Raw genomic sequence first — 15697 nt, forward strand, 5'->3', positions numbered from 1 at the left:
AGCTTGTCTGGCTCAACGGACAAGGTGGTGTGCGTGACGCGCTGCCATGTCGCTAGGTATTGGCCAACCTCTTGCAGCCCCATGACGCCGCGGATGTCACGGGCCCAGGCATTGCCGGCTAGGCCTTCCGCCACCGTCCGCACCCTTCTCCTGTTCTTGGTGATGCATAGGTACAGCAGGGGTGCTAGCTCGCGAATCGACTGCCCATGCAGCCAGCAGTCTTCCCAGAACAGCGCCGTGTGGCCATCACCTAGCACCATGAAGGTGGAGGCGTGGAAGAGGCCGATCTCCTCACGGGAGAACTGCAGGTCCAGGCCTTGCCAGGCTCTGTCGGCGTCCGTCCTAGATAACTAGAGCCATCGCGGGCGGAGCGCGAGCCTTGTGCGCTCAAGATCTCGGATGCCCATCCCTCCAAGTGCAAGTGGCGGGCTGACCGTGCGCCAGTTAACGTGGCAGTGCCTTCCCTGTGCAGCCGCGCGGCCAGCCCACAGGAAGTCCCGCTGAATCTTCTCTAGTTGCTTCGGGGTCTTCTTCGGGGGCGCAAGGGCAAGCATCTGGTGGATTGGAATCGCGCTGAGGACCGATTTGACTAATGCCAACCTCCCAGCTTTGTTCATGAGCCAAGCTTTCCATGTCGGGAGGCGGCCTGCCACAGAATCGACGAGCGGATGCATCTGAGCCACAGTGGGTCGTCTGGTAGAAAGCGGTATGCCCAGGTAGGTGATGGGCAGGTTTGCCGCCTGGCAGCCCAACTCCTCCAGCAAGGCAGCGCTATCCTCGTCGCCATGCAGGATCGTGGCCGAGCTCTTGCCATAGTTGACCTGCAAGCCCGACGCGGCCTCAAAAATGCCTAGAATGCCCTTCATCGCGAGCACCTCATCCATCTCAGCATGGCAAAACAGCATCACGTCATCGGCGTATAAAGAGACGGCCGGAACAGTACGGCGGGGGTGCAGCCGCCGGGGTATGCCGGTCTGGAGCGCCTGATGCATGAGGCGGCCCAGCGCATCGACAGCGAGGACAAATAGCTGTGGCGATGTGGAGTCCCCTTGGCGCAGCCCGCGGCGGTGCCAAATCGAGGGGCCAGGCACGCCATTGAGCATGACCCGCGTGCTGGACGAGGAAAGGAGGATGGCTATCCACTCCCTAAACCTGTCCCCGAACCCATATTGGCGCATCATCTCGAAGAGGAACGGCCATGATATGGAGTCAAAAGCCCGCGTGAGATCGAGCTTGAGCATGATGCACGGGGCGCCCAAGTGGTGAAGCATCCGGAGGGACTGCCGAACGAGCATGAAGTTGTCGTGGAGGGAGCGTCCGGCGATGAATGCGTTCTGGTTGCGGCTGACTAGGCTATCCAGCTTGGGGGCGATGCGCAACGACAGAACCTTCGCGAATAACTTGGCCATAATGTGGAACAGGCAAATAGGCCGGTAGTCGCCCAGCTTATGTGCATCCGCGCGCTTTGGCAGCAGGGTCAGGAGGGCTTGGTTGAGCTTACCAAACTCTCTCCCACGAAGGAGGAATAACTGCTCGAAGACATCCAGGATGTCCTGCCTGATAGTGCTCCAACAGGCCCGCAAGAACTCTGCGGTGAACCCGTCTGGCCCTAGTGCCTTGTGCGCCGACATTCGCCGCACCGCAGCCCAAATCTCATCAGGGGTGAAGGGCGCATCCAGGCTGCCAAGGTCACCGGCCGTGACGAGCTGCTCGAGATCCAGAGTGTGCTCACGGTCCACGACGGTGCCCAGCAACCCGTCGAAGTGCGCGAAGGCTGCTTGGGCCATCTCCTCATGGTCGCATAGCACGTGCCCGTCAACTAGGAGGCTATGCACGCGGTTCTTCTAGCGCCTGAACGTACACTGCCTGTGAAAGAAGCTCGTGTTGGCGTCGCCCTCGGCCAGGAAGGAGATGCGGGCGCGCTGTCGCGCGATGGTGCGCTCAAGGGAGGCCAGCCCAAGGTACGCCACCTTGAGCTGCTTGCGCAGCCAGTCCTCAGCTGGGGAGAGCAGACGGCTCTCCATTGCGTGGTCGAAGCGGGCGATCAGCTCGTGGGATATGGCCAATTTGTGCCGGACGTTGCCCGTGGACCTAGCACTCCAGCTCGTAAAGGCGCGGGCAGTAGCCTGCAGACGCCGGACCAACCTCTGGAAGGGGTCGGGGTCATGCATGGAGCTCCAGGCCGTGGCGACTGTGTCGTGGAATCCGTCAAGGCGGAGCCAAAAGGCCTCGAAGCGGAAGCGTCTGTGGGCCGTGGGCATGGGGGAGCAATCCAGCAACAGGGGGCAGTGATCGGACACGACAGATGCAAGGCATCGGAGGTGGCACTCCCCGTGGTAATCCTCCCAGTCCGCGGTGCAGAGAACTCGATCGAGGTGCACAAGCGTCGGCGGAGACTGCTCATTAGACCAAGTGAAGCGGCGCCCATTTAGGTATACCTCCTTCAGGGCAAGGTCGTTGATGGCACGTCGGAACCTTCCCATCATGCGGCGATTCAGATTACCGGAGCTCTTGTCCGCGTCATGGTAGATGAGGTTAAAGGCGCCGCATAGCATCCAAGGACCGGGACAAGCAGCCCGGATGTCCCGCAGCTCTTGCAGGAACAGAAGCTTATCGGGGTCACTTTGGGGGCCATACACCGTGGTCAGCCACCACGGGGCACTGCTGGGTGCGCACACCTTAACCGTGATCGCATTCTGGGTGAATAGGGGTCGGAGATAGTGACAGCCCTACTATTCCAAGCGATGAGAATACCGCCGCGGGTGCCGTCGGCGGGGAGATATGTAGAACCATCAAACTCGGACCCAAGGGTGTCTAACACAATCGACGAGCAAACCAACTCCATTTTAGTTTCCTGGAGGCATACAATGGATGCACGGGTGGTACATATCAGCGAGCGAATAGCACAGCACCTAGCGCGCGAGTTCAAGCCCCTGACATTCCAAACCGCAACCTGGGGACCTGGATAATTCAGCGACAGGTCGACTACAGGCACCACCAGCCTAGCACGCGCATGCCGTGGCATCGCCAGCCTGCAGCGACCGTTCGGTCCACCAGAGCGGCGATGGCATGCAGCACCGGGAGCTTAATCGGCGTGGCAAACATGTCGTCATATGCCTTCATCTCGATGGGGGTGATCTGCTGATTCGCGCCGACAATCCCGAGGGTGCGGAGAATCTGAATCACAGCCCTTCTGTCCGCGGAGAGGAGCGCGGAGGCCGAAGCGACAGAGGCAGCAGATCGCCCCCTCCTGGGGCTGAAGTTGAGAGGTGGCCGCTGGCGTTTCCCAGGAGATGGCAGCATCGCGTCAAGTTTCTTGGTGGCAGCAGACAAGAAGGCACCCAACGTCCATGACTGGCCGGTGGCTACGCAGGGTCGACGTCTCTGCAGGGTGATCGGCGACGAGGCGAAGCGTCCTGGCATCGGAGGCTGCGCCCGGGCGCTGGCAGGGCACGGCCCGTAGTCCGGCTGGCATGCAGGCCTCGGCAGAATGGAAATATGGCCATGGTCGCGGGGAGAATCCATGCCTGGCCCCCGCTGTGGTCGTGCGTCCATGGACAGCACAGACCCAACAGCAAGCAAACCATCAGGTGTGGGCGCTTCGCCGGTCGCGTGCGCGTCTTCGGGCGTGGCCCCAGGGACCAGGGGATCCTCGGTCGCGGGCCCGGTAGCTGCGGCGTCAGCCACCACCCCTGTAAGCTCAGGCGAATCGGCATCCGAGGGTGCTGATGCGATGACGGCGTCCACAACCGCGGGTCCTACCGGATCAGAGCTGGCTAGTGGGGACGGGGTGGCCTCAGCTAAGCTGGCGGGGGGTGACGATGCGCGTCCCGCCCTCTCCTCAAAAGCGCGCAAGAGGAGCCAAGGAGGTTGGTCAAGGACCGTCTTCGGCGGTGCAGGAGCGGCAAAGGAGGGATGCGGCTCCTTTTGTCCCGACCGGGGCGCAGGCGGTGCAGCGGCCGACCTCACGCGCTGCTCGGCGGGGCCCAGGCGCAGCAGGCAGCGATCCCGACAGGGTCTAGGATCAGCCACTGCAGGCGTGGGTCCGTCCGGATCCGCCTCGGACGTGCGCGACGTCGACGCCCCATCTTTGTCATGGCCCCGGGCAGCGAACGGGAGGCCGCCAACTGTCCCAAAGCGAACGGCCGCACCGTCCTCCTCGCATGCATCTGCCACTTTGCGCGATGGGCCCGCCGGCAAAGCCGCTTTGGTCGTCACAACGTGCGCCTGCTGCTTCCCTTTTCTGACGCCGTGACGAGGGCGAGCTGGGCCCTGCTGACCAGGCCATGTCAGCATGCCAGCCCGCTTGGGGCACAGCCCTTGCCGCAGCACGGCCGGGTACGGCCAGGGAGCCACCGCGCCGGCGCCGTCTAAACGGCCAGAGCGGCCATGAGTGCGCGCAGGCAACGCGAGCGCGTCCACAGCCATGCCATCAGCCCGGCCGTTCTGTGCCTCGGCCGTGAGACGGCGTTTGCGACCGCGCCGACGAGCGCGCCCAGGACCAGGGCCAGGACCGTGACCATGCCCCTTGCCGGGGCCATGTCGGCCGTCCGCGTCACCGTCCTCGCCGTCTCCGGCACTGCCCGCGGCGTCCTGGACGACGGCCGGAGCAGCCCTGATCATCTCCGCCTTGGTGAGAGCAATGGACACGGGAAAGGTGAGAGTCCTGATGGCTGGGGCCTCCGACGGGACACGGCCGGGCAGCTGCTCGATAATCTCCAGGGTGGAGGCGCGCCGGATGTCTGCCGGGTCGTGCGCGCGCCCAGTGACACGGAAGACTGCCATGTCCTTGCGGGAGCGCGTACGCGGGTGTAGACGCTCAATCCAGCAGTTGTCGCCCAACACATGCTCCGCGATGGAGAGCAGCCAGGCGTGGGCGGGGATGCCGCGGAGCTCCAGCTCGACGCGGTACTCGAGCTCGCCGGCGCCGGCGTGGGCGAGCTTGCACCAGGGCCGGAGTGACAGCGCGAAGCGCGACGAGCTGATGAAGTGCTCGCCGCGGAACCGTCTCATGATCGCCGGGGAGGAAAACAGGATCAGAAAGTCCTTCGGGTGATGCTGATGGACCGAGAAGTATCCCTCTTCCAGCTTCAGGAAAGACAGGATGAGTTCGGTCACCTCGGCCATGGACACAGATGGCCGGGTACCCGTGTCGACACGTGATTTTGATGAGGCAATTCGTACATATTCTGGTACCATTTCTTCATTTTTACCACACCGGTGTTTTGGGAGTTTTTCCAAGGCTTAGACATCATACTACAGAGTTGCAGAACAATGTAGAGTGTAAGATTCAACCCTCACCTAGGTGTCTTACTGTCTTTTACAAAGCAAAGGCCATTAGGCTCCAGCTCGAGCATGATGACAATGCCTTACAATAATCAGGGTTGGCTTCCAAATTGTACATGACCAGTCATCCATTTCTAACTTTGACAGGATCATACATACTGAAATAGTACTTTTCGGTTGAAAACAAAATACAAGAGGGTAGGGGATCAGAGCTAGGATATCTATGACCATATAATCATATTCGTCCTCTCAAGAAAGTAAAAAAAAAGCTTATGTTCTAGCGAAGGCGAAAATGAGGCTTAGAAAACAAGAAATGGTAAGGAAAAACTATCATTATTACCGGAGATTTAATCTATGGAGAGTAGATTCTCTACAAATTTTATATACACTTGTATTTTCCATCGATGTGACTGCCTTCAATTCGATAAAAGAATGAAGAAACTATTATGCACGCATTGTCTTTGAAGACATCCCCATTTTCAAGTCGATGGCTTGGGACGTCATCTGCGGAGTCGATGCTCAACAATCATGCTTCAATGCAGGCTATAACCACCAGCCAGATGGGGGCGACTGATCATGTAAAAAGCGTGACGACATCTCTTCTGTACCCCCTAACCATCAACATCCGAGGCACGTTCTCGACGAGCAGATCCATGTATTCCATGTAGCAGTAGGCGGGCTGGTTCAGCGGCGGCGCCGGGAGGCTCACCAGCACCACGACGGCCATCCTGGAGTGCTTGAGGATGGTAGCGTTCAGCTTCAGCATGGTGTTGAGGAACTTGTCCACCTTCTGCTCGTTAACGACGACCTGCTTGCCGCCCTCCATCAGGGGCCGCCCTTGTCTCTCCGCCGTCTCCTTCATCTCCGAAAGGTATACTCTGATTCTGTTCTGTGCGCTTGTGTAAACTTCTTGAGTGTCATCAATCCTGGAACTGCCATCTGCATGCGCTTCGAAAGATTTCATAGTGATGACAATAACCTCTGCTCGCATCCTGAGATCATACAGGAACTTCTTGACATCGGCCTTCAGCTCCTCGGCCTCAGTGTCCTCTTCGGCGATGCAGAAAACCTGGATCTTACAGCCTTCAAAACTGTCCTTCGTTAGTAGGAGCTGAGACAGCAGAAGCATCAGCCCTCCATCTCTCACGATCCAGTATAGGTCGATGGTCCCGTATTGTCTCTGGTACTCATTGGGCCACTCATCAAGTCCCTTCACAGTGACAACGGCCTTGTTAGCGGTAATGCAGTCGTTTATAATGCCGACAAATGTCGATGGTATTTGCGTCAGATTCTCGCGGCGCCAGATTTCAGGGTAGCGCATCACAACGATGTTTGGCTTCAGGTTTCCCAGGCCCATTGTCTGAACAATACATCGAAAACCATCAGACATTGAGGGTGCTACAATGATCTCAGCAACACCCTCACACTGCTTGTAGTCAATATAAGCGCTCAGTTGCCTGCAGACTGCCTTTGCATCCTCAGCAGATTCATGATAGTCACCATCAATTATAGAGACGAATATCGACATACCACGTCCTTTCTTCTTCATGAAATTAGCGAAATCTGCAAGCTTTGGATGGCATGGGACATCTTCTGGAAGCCTACCCCAAGGGCGGCAGAATATGAGAGGAATAGGATACCAATTTTTTGGATGAACTTGATTTGCTGCAGCAGAAATGGTTGGCGTTATAAAAGAATGTTGTTTACTGTGTTGTAAGGTATGTTTAGTTCCGATGTATGATAATAACAGTACCTCCCAGTGATCGTAGACTTCGCAGAGCCAGTTGAAAGTAGGCACTCTTAAATCCATCTCCCCAGTCTCCAGCCTTTCCTTTTAAGCTGACATAGTAGTAGATAAGGCTTGCAAGGGCAAGAGAGACCACAGTAAAAGTCCAAGAGATCATAAACATGATAACTGGAAATGAAGAGGGGGGAAATCATCTGTTAATGGGCTGCACTTTTGCAATATATATATTCCATATCATAATCAAAGGGTGCAATTTTTTCAGTAATAGAAAAAGAACAAAGTAGATTATAGCTGTAGTGCATATAATTTGAAAAGCTAGCTGACATCCCTTGACCACAACAAGAAATCTTGAACAAACTTACATGTAAGTGTTTAGTAAACATTTTCCATCAACTCATTGTTACTCCCTCCGTTCCTAAATATAAGTCTTTTAAGAGATTTTGCTAGTGGTCCACATACGAAGCAAAATGAGTGAATTTACACTCTAAAGTATGTTTATATACATCCGTATGTAGTCCACTAATAAAACCTCTAGAAATACTTATATTTAGAAATGGAGGGAGTAGAAAATTATAATGTTTCTGTATACATATTATAACAAGCGATCTTAAACAGAAATATAAAAATGGGAAGCATACCAATGCAAAGCAATGCGCCGATGAGAGAAAGGCTCCAATGGTGAAACTTCCATCGAGGACGCCAACTTGGAGCATCAAGGAGGTCAAGCAGAAAGCAGGAAAGGTTCACGCCAGCATAGCACAGAAGGAAAAACATAGTGATAGTCGGCGTAATTAGATCCAAGTTCCCAATCACAACACAACTAATACAGATGAAGCATGTAAACAGAGTTGCCATGTGTGGCTCGGATCCTTCATAAGCTTTAAAACAATTAAGAACAGGAAGAATGTCATCATTCGCTATTGCCACAAGTAACCTTGGAGCCCCTGTTAGACTCTGCAGTGCTGCACCTAAAGTAGACAAGATAATGCCAATGTGAATTACTGCTGGGGCAGGCCAAGCGACTGTGGCTGTTAGGAGCCTGCATTAAGCAAATCGGTAAGGTGACCACAAGAGAAAGAAGTAGTGTTGCTAACTTGCAGCAATCCAAGATGTCAAATATTATAAAACTCTGAATAGCAGCTTAATAGTGTCAGAATACCACAAAAATAAATCTATGTACTTGCTCATTATGTTGTGTAGAACATCGTATTTTTTATACTGGTTTCAAGTAGTCAGTCATCTTAGGCTTCGATGTTTGGCATGAGCTTCATGCGAGTAAATACATTAGTTTTGAATCAATGCTTCCGCCAGGGCATTTATTGAGTACATTTGCAGGTATTGTCAGGCTTGCATAAGCAATAGGGACAGATAGTGTCGTTCTCTCCTTCAGCATCATTAAGTGTATGGGAAGCGTCACCATTCGACACATTTAGCCACACTCGCTGGGCCGCACAAGTCCTGAATATCTTTCAGTATATGCAGTAGTGCCTGTGTACTAGTTCATGCCATCTTTCAGCCCTAATGCACTTGCTTATAATTTAGCAATGATTAGATGAATCTTAAGCTTGTGTAGCTATCAACCTGCCTCTTAAATTTCACATCGGAGATGCTCCAATCATGAGCCATGATGTCACAGCATAGCTAACATATTATCGACATCCAGACATGGGAAGGTTGATGATATGATCCCAAGAAAGCTCAGACCTGTCAGTTAGAAGCTCTTGTCTTGTAGCCAATGCTCCGAATAGAAACACCGACAGTAGATACATCAACGTAGTTAAAAGGGTAGCATTTAATGTTCCAATTGGTATTGAACTTTGTGTGTCTTTAAGTGAAGCAGAGCGGTTCGAACCAGCCATGATTCCTGTAACAGCTGGGAAGAAGAGACCTAACAGAGCGCTGAAAGAAATAGAAAAGAGTTAGCAAGGGCACACTGAATAGTAAATATACAGCGATCAAATGTGAATTTGGGATTATTTAATATTTATACATCAGAAAGTGAAATAAACTTAAGTATGAGAATTAGCAGTAAAAAAGACGCACTTAAAATCCCAATATATAGGCCCATTTGGATCAGGAACTCCAGCTTCGTTTGTACGTTGGTAATCTGCACTCCAGTTGTCATGTAGTGTAGTCGTACTTAATCCAGTGATTCCCTCTACATAGGGGAAAAAAACAATGATTTAGAACAAAATAAAGAAATAAACATAATCACGAGCAGAGCTACTTACTTGGAGAGTTGGACCCTGGAGCACTCAAGATACCGATGTAGATGCAGAGTATTGAGAAGAGGACTGGCATTAAGAAAGCAGGAGCGACCTTGTTGATAATTTTGACACCACCAAACACAATAAAACACAACAGTATGGTGACAATGACACCATAGATCTGGAGGTCATGCAAGCTGGGTGTTGATATAGTTATTGCACTGCCTCCATTTGCTGTATTGTCGACCACTGTAACCTTCTCTGCATTTAAAAATTGCTAAGAGTTAATTTAAATAAGAAATGATGAAAGATCAAAATTTAGAATAAAAATTACATGCCACTACAGAAGAAAGCATTTGCAAAAGCAATACTATCCTTTCAGAAAAAGGTGAGAAAGCATTTGAGCTAATAGTAACACAACACCTTGAAACAATCCAGCAGAAGGAACAGCATCCAAAAAGGTTTCTACAGCTCCCAGCACATACCTGCAACTAGCAATCGTGTGTTAACAACACAACAGCTCATAAACTGATAATACGTCAGAGAAGGGAGAAAGCCACGCCAAGAAAGAAATAAAGCATTGAAAGCTGCAATGGTAACACTTGTGATCTCCATAAGCAGAACTGCACAAGCAACAAATGACAATTCTGTCATTTCCTCTTTTGGTCCTACATAGAACTATGAGCTCTCCTAAGTAACATACAGGTTTTCTTTTTTTCTTAAGATTACATACTATCATAAAGGTTTGAATCCCACACTGCAATACTGCGTAAGATCCAAATATAATAGTATAATACTGATATTTTACTGGCTATTCTACCAATATTCGACTCATTGTACTAGACAAACGTATATAAGTATAACTGCAGAAACAAGAAAAAGACTATATTCCGGCCCATGTAGATATAGCAGCAAGTCTGGAATATGATAGACAAAGCTATTTTGCCAAAACGAGGTTCCAAGAAAAATATATTTTACGAAGGTCAGTGTCAGTAATCGGCATGCTCTAAGTCTAACGCAGACTTACATAGCTCCAGCAACTGCATTTCCAAGGAAGAAACATAATCCAATACTAACTCCAACTTCTGGACCTAATGCACGGCCAATTAGATAGTATGGTCCACCACCCTGAAATAAAAAGAAACTTACCTGAATACATCGAAGATCTAGCATGTAGCGCAGAAAAATGAGATGCAAACAACAAACTCTCTTGTGATGATTCGCTGAGAAGTCTAACTTGCTGAACTGAACATAATTGACTAAGAAATACAGAAATTCTAAGTCTGATATTCAAGTAGTAGATGGGCCTCAGAGGATATCAAAATATGAATTTGTTTTTCTCAATTTTAAAATTATTGGAAATATATTTTACTGTCTATTGGATGGTGATGTGTTTGCCTCTATCGTGTTTGACAAACAACAAGAAAAAGAACAGTTATTTACAGAAGAGGCTTATAGAGCCTTACACAAAAATCCATCACCTACTACAGATATTCGACATACCTTCATTGCCCCATTTGTTGCAATCGCGCTTAATGATATTGCAGTTAAAAATGTGCATGCACCACATAATGCAACTAAAACAAGGGACTGCCATACGCCTCCCATACCGACGATCCTACAAGGAGAATGAAGGGTTGTTGTGTTTAATATTTGAATATATGGTTAATCCTACATCTTTTCTAAAGCTAGGGAACACAATCAGAGGTAGTGACACATCATCAATTTATCACCTACTGTTAGATGAGAACCCAATGAACAAGAACGTCTCTCAAACTGGACAGGTTATTTTAAAGTAACCATTCATGCGTGAAATTCAAAGCCCCCTTACACATATACACAATAGTATGAATATCAACCTTCAGAAATCAACATGTTGAGTTCTTGTTTAGTTGCAAGAGTACCGGGAGTGGCATTAACGAACTTCAAAATGTCAATTCTTCAGTACAGTAATATGAAACAATATGAAGTATATCAAGGTCATCAGATCTGCCAATTCTCTGATCCAACGGTTCCTAAAGTGGTGATCGATGTTTTACAATTTTAGAGTAGTGTTTCTTAACTTAGTTAAACTACGGAAACAGGGAATCCTGTAGTAAATAAAAATATATGATAAATTTATACGAAGGCTGTTTACCAAATGCCAATAAAGTATAAAGGGAAAGACAGAAATATGACTTGCACCGTAGCATCTTTATGCTGCAGAATCTAAATACAAAGTAGTGGGTAACGGCATAACGCACTGTTAAAGAACAGGTGCAAAAGTTTACCACGTGAAACGAATATAATAAATTATTCCCAAGATATTCTGCAAGCATGGCACAAACACACCCATCAAGGTACCGAGTTTAGGGTTAGTTTCCTGCACATCAAATAAAATGAGTGTAACCAACAGTGCTGCTTTACACAAATAGACTAAATTAAAATTAAGCAAAGGGAGAAAGAGCAATAAAAAACAGAATAAGTTGATTTACAAATAAAAAATGAATTACGATAAATTTGGAAAACGGCCTTGACCTAGCATGCTTGGAAATGGCATTAGACAATTGGATGGGGAACAAACCTTTAGGCGTCCCATGTTAATACCCATATCCTCACTATCCGTAGGACTGACAGGTGTCTGAGCAGCTGGTTCTTCTGCCATACTGTTCAGAATCAGTCAGACATTTGACATGGCTCCAGCAATATTCACAGAAAAATTAAAGATATATAGGCTTCTAGCGATTTCCTTAAACATTATATGTCTAATGCACAATAAACACATGCGCGGGCAAAAGCTTTGAATCTCTGATTAAAGTGAAGCAAATCCATGCAACAAGTGGTCAACTGACAATCGATACCTCTTAAGCCCCAACTTGACCAACGAGTCAAAACCGAAGAGCTCGAGCTTTGAATCGCTGTGACGTGCACTAGATGTGCCATGGACATTCGAAGAAGCCACTCGCATTCTTGGGTCCATACTTCTGTTTCTACCAGGCTTAATGGGCCTATGATATGAACAATTTAATACGTTAGCATTTCCGATGAAGAAACCAAATACTAGTTCTTTTAGAATTCAGAAGCAGGTAATTCAGGTAGCAGGAAACGAGTAGCCATGGCAGTTGCTATTCTGGAGAGGATAAGTAAAAGGGATAATACAAATCCATTTGTTTCCAACCAATCTACCAACTGTACATTTTTTTTTCCCTGAACCAAAACAACAGGCCTATGATAGGTCGATCGATGTATGAGCATAAATCTTGGCCCCACATCAACTTCAGATGGCAACTTGGATGTGCTTAAATCTGGATTTTTATTCCTGAACTGAACAGAAACATTAAATGAAGATTCATAACATCATCAGCTCTACTGCAAGGCCATAATTAATACGTGAGTGCTACATGAACCAAAATGAACACTGTGCAGTAATAATTTTCAAATGACAAGTGACTTTGTTTAAATTTGAAGCGCCGTCTCCCAAAGAAACGAGCCCACGAAATTATCGATCCTGACTACTGCATCGAAAGTATCGTCAACAGCGCCGATGGCTCACGGGTCGGGTACGCACAGTCACAGTCACACACACGTACGTACGTAAGGAAGGACAACACAAATGCGCGTCAATCACCTCGGCCCCGCGGAGGGGTCGGCGGGCGCCATCTGGACGACGGCGGGGTCGTGCGGCTCCACGGGGCGGTACCGCTGCTGCGACGCCTTGGGCACCGGGCCCTCCTCGTCCTCGTCGGCGGCGGCGGCCCGCGGGGCTCCCCTGCTGCCCATCGCCTTAGGATCGATTTCGGAACGAGGCACGCGGCCCGATGAGTCTAGCCGGTCTAGGGCGCGAGTCTAGCTGGGACAGGGAGTCGGGACTCGGGCGGCTCCGCCGATGCGAGGCGTTGGCGTTGGCCTTGCCCTTGGCGTCGGCATTGGGCGTGGTTTTGGATCCAGATCTAGGGGAGGCTGGCGGTGCTTATTGGTCGGAGAAGGAGACGGTGGTGGAAGAGATCGCCAGCGGCGAGAGGCGGTGGCGGGGGGGAATGGGCGTCATGATGATCAACTTGTTCCACTCTATAACGCTCCTTTTGGGGCCGTGTCTAGAGGATTATTTTCCAACTCAAATCTTTTCCTTTTTATTAGCACCGAGTGGCTTGCCCGGTTTAAACACGTTTCCTCTGTCCTGACATCTTGTTAATGGCTTTCACTGCTGCAAGAAAGACACGATTTTATATAGTAAGTCAGCCGAATGATTTGCCCCTCTATTAGCGCTTTATTCCTAGTAGTTCACAACGCTCATGCGATTGTCCCAAAGCCCAACCAAGCCATATGCTTGTATCTTCCTCTAGTTGAGGCAGTCAATCGGAATAGGTCAGAGAAGCCGTTTGGGTTTCATATGGAACCCGTTGACTCCCTAATGGCGCTCCACACGAATCGAGCCACCATGATGCATCTAAATAGGATATGGTCACGGTCCTCATTATTGCCGTACCATATGCATTTGCGATCACCCGGGCCGTGTTGTTTCTGCACCTGGTTACTGCTCGTGATTCTGTTGCGGACGACTTGCCACAACAAGATTTTGATTTTAGCTGGTAGCCGCGCCTTCCATATGACCGATAGGTCACACGGAGCGTCGGACCTGAATATCTCTTTGTACAGAGAGCCCATGGAGAATTGGCCAGATGGCTCCACGCACCAGCTTGCCACATCTTGGCCCGGGCCTAGCCAGATCCACGGCAGTTTATTCCACAGTTCTTCCCATTGATCTGCTTCAACCTCCCCAAGAGGCCTACAGAACCTAGGTGCCCACCTATCTTGTTGCCATACCTCCGACACCCTCGCATTTTGGTTTTCGGCGATGGCAAATAGAGCAAGGAATCCATCCTACAACCTACTCCCCTCGCATCATATGTCCGTCCAGCAGCATGTGGCTTTCCTGTATGGACCTCGAATTTAGTCCCAAGCCGGAGGAGGGGCTGCACCTTTTTAACTGCCCTCAGCAAATTGTGATAGCTTTACATTCCTTCTAAATTATATGCCTGACGATAAAGGGTTTCTCCCTGCTTTATATTATAAAGCAACCATCTGATACATAGCTTGTTGGGGCCGCAACACAACGAAGCCCAAAAGAAAATGAGAGAGAAAATAAAAAATAAAAATGACGACATCGACAGCACAACGAAGCCCAAAAGAAAATGAGAGAGAAAATAAAAAATAAAAATGACAACATCGACAGAACAACGAAACGAAGATGATCGGCCACCGCCGCGCCCTCCGGAGAAGTCCTACCACGCTCCTAGCACTCTGGAGCGTCGCCTACCGAGCAACACCTTCAAGAAGGAATGCGACAACGACGCCGCTGCTGCCCGGACTAGTCCTACGGTTTCCCCTGGTATGCATAAGAGAGCGTGGAAGGGGTATACCCGATGCCCCTCAGGAAGGAATGGCGACGCCCGCAGATGTCACCGCGTCGGTGGTGGACGAGCTGCCTAGGGATTTCTCCCGACCCAAACAACCACCACCATCCCGAACGCTCCGTCGAACTCCACCCAGCTAGCCGCCCACCAGCATGTGCCACCATGGTCTTGGAGTCATCTTCGTCGTCGCTCAGAGATCACCGACATGAGGCCTAGCAAAAGAGGAAGGGACATCGGAATCGGGGGAAATAGCCACGCAACTGAACGGGAGGGAACCGTCTCCACCGCCACAGCAGCAACCGTCCGGACGCGTCAACAGGGACAAACCACAGCCCAAGTGACCTGGCCGGGCCCAAAGGGGCCAGCAAAGCCACCGTCGTCGCGCTGCAGCACGCCGGCAAACCGCACCGCCGCCACCTGGAGACCGAAGACACCCGACCTCCACCGCGAGGGAGCATCGCCGCCGCGCATAGAACAGTCGGCCCGCACAAACCCAATGGCCCCCAAAGGGGCTAGATCTGGGCCAGGCGGGCGCCGCCGGCCATGATGGCACCCACATCGCCGCGCAGACAACGCTTGCGCCGCCGCGTCAAAGAGCCCTCGGCCAGAGCGCCTCGAGCCGCAGCCGCCATAGGAGCACCGCCACCGGGAGGGAGAGAGCCCCGCCTCCGCCTCCAAGCGCGTGGGGACGTGAAGTCCGCCCCCGCTGGCGCCATCCGATCAACGCCGGTGGCGGAGAAGGGGGAGGGGTTAGGGAGGCAGCCCGAGGTGAGGAGATGGGGTGGCGGCACTTTGTCACCGCGGGGGGCAATACGCGCGTGGGGTGAGGGGGATCTACTTGTCTATCAGTAAGGTTTCTGCTTCTAAAGTCTATGCCTCCCTGTCCTATGTATTTCGTCCTAAAGATTTGTAGCCACATGCCTCCCTCCCTGCTAGGATCTTCCAAGCCCATTTAGTCATAAGACACCAGTTCATAACCTTTGTATTTATGACCCCCAAGCCTCCCACTTCCCTAGGTTCGCAAACCTTGGCCCAACTGAGCATATGATATTTTTGCTCCCCGT

General features: G+C 50.8%; 1 protein-coding gene across 1 annotated transcript; it reads right to left on the bottom strand.

Moving 5' to 3' along the window:
- Positions 1-5595: 5595 nt before the first annotated feature.
- LOC123429299 (cation-chloride cotransporter 2-like) lies at positions 5596-13120 on the bottom strand. The gene is made up of 13 exons (XM_045113356.1): positions 12848-13120; positions 12081-12227; positions 11804-11885; positions 11511-11602; positions 10744-10858; positions 10268-10368; positions 9664-9725; positions 9265-9501; positions 9077-9191; positions 8738-8932; positions 7672-8072; positions 7040-7201; positions 5596-6951 (listed from the first exon to the last, which is right to left on the bottom strand). The coding sequence occupies exons 1-13, from the start codon at positions 12997-12999 to the stop codon at positions 5861-5863; spliced, it is 2952 nt and encodes a 983-aa protein (XP_044969291.1). The 5' UTR covers positions 13000-13120; the 3' UTR covers positions 5596-5860.
- Between the last annotated feature and the right edge of the window lie 2577 nt (positions 13121-15697).

The sequence above is a fragment of the Hordeum vulgare genome, chromosome 2H (assembly GCF_904849725.1).
Source record: "Hordeum vulgare subsp. vulgare chromosome 2H, MorexV3_pseudomolecules_assembly, whole genome shotgun sequence".
NCBI lineage: Eukaryota > Viridiplantae > Streptophyta > Magnoliopsida > Poales > Poaceae > Hordeum > Hordeum vulgare.

Bases quoted from the DNA above. Each gene is read 5' to 3' on its own strand.
- LOC123429299 (XM_045113356.1), bottom strand. From the start codon at position 12,999: ATGGGCAGCAGGGGAGCCCCGCGGGCCGCCGCCGCCGACGAGGACGAG. The intron at 9,502-9,663 runs GTGTTGTGTTAC...TTTTAAATGCAG, and splicing joins TTCTGCTGGATTGTTTCAAG to AGAAGGTTACAGTGGTCGAC. The intron at 8,933-9,076 runs GTGCGTCTTTTT...TATTTCTTTCAG, and splicing joins CCTATATATTGGGATTTTAA to CGCTCTGTTAGGTCTCTTCT.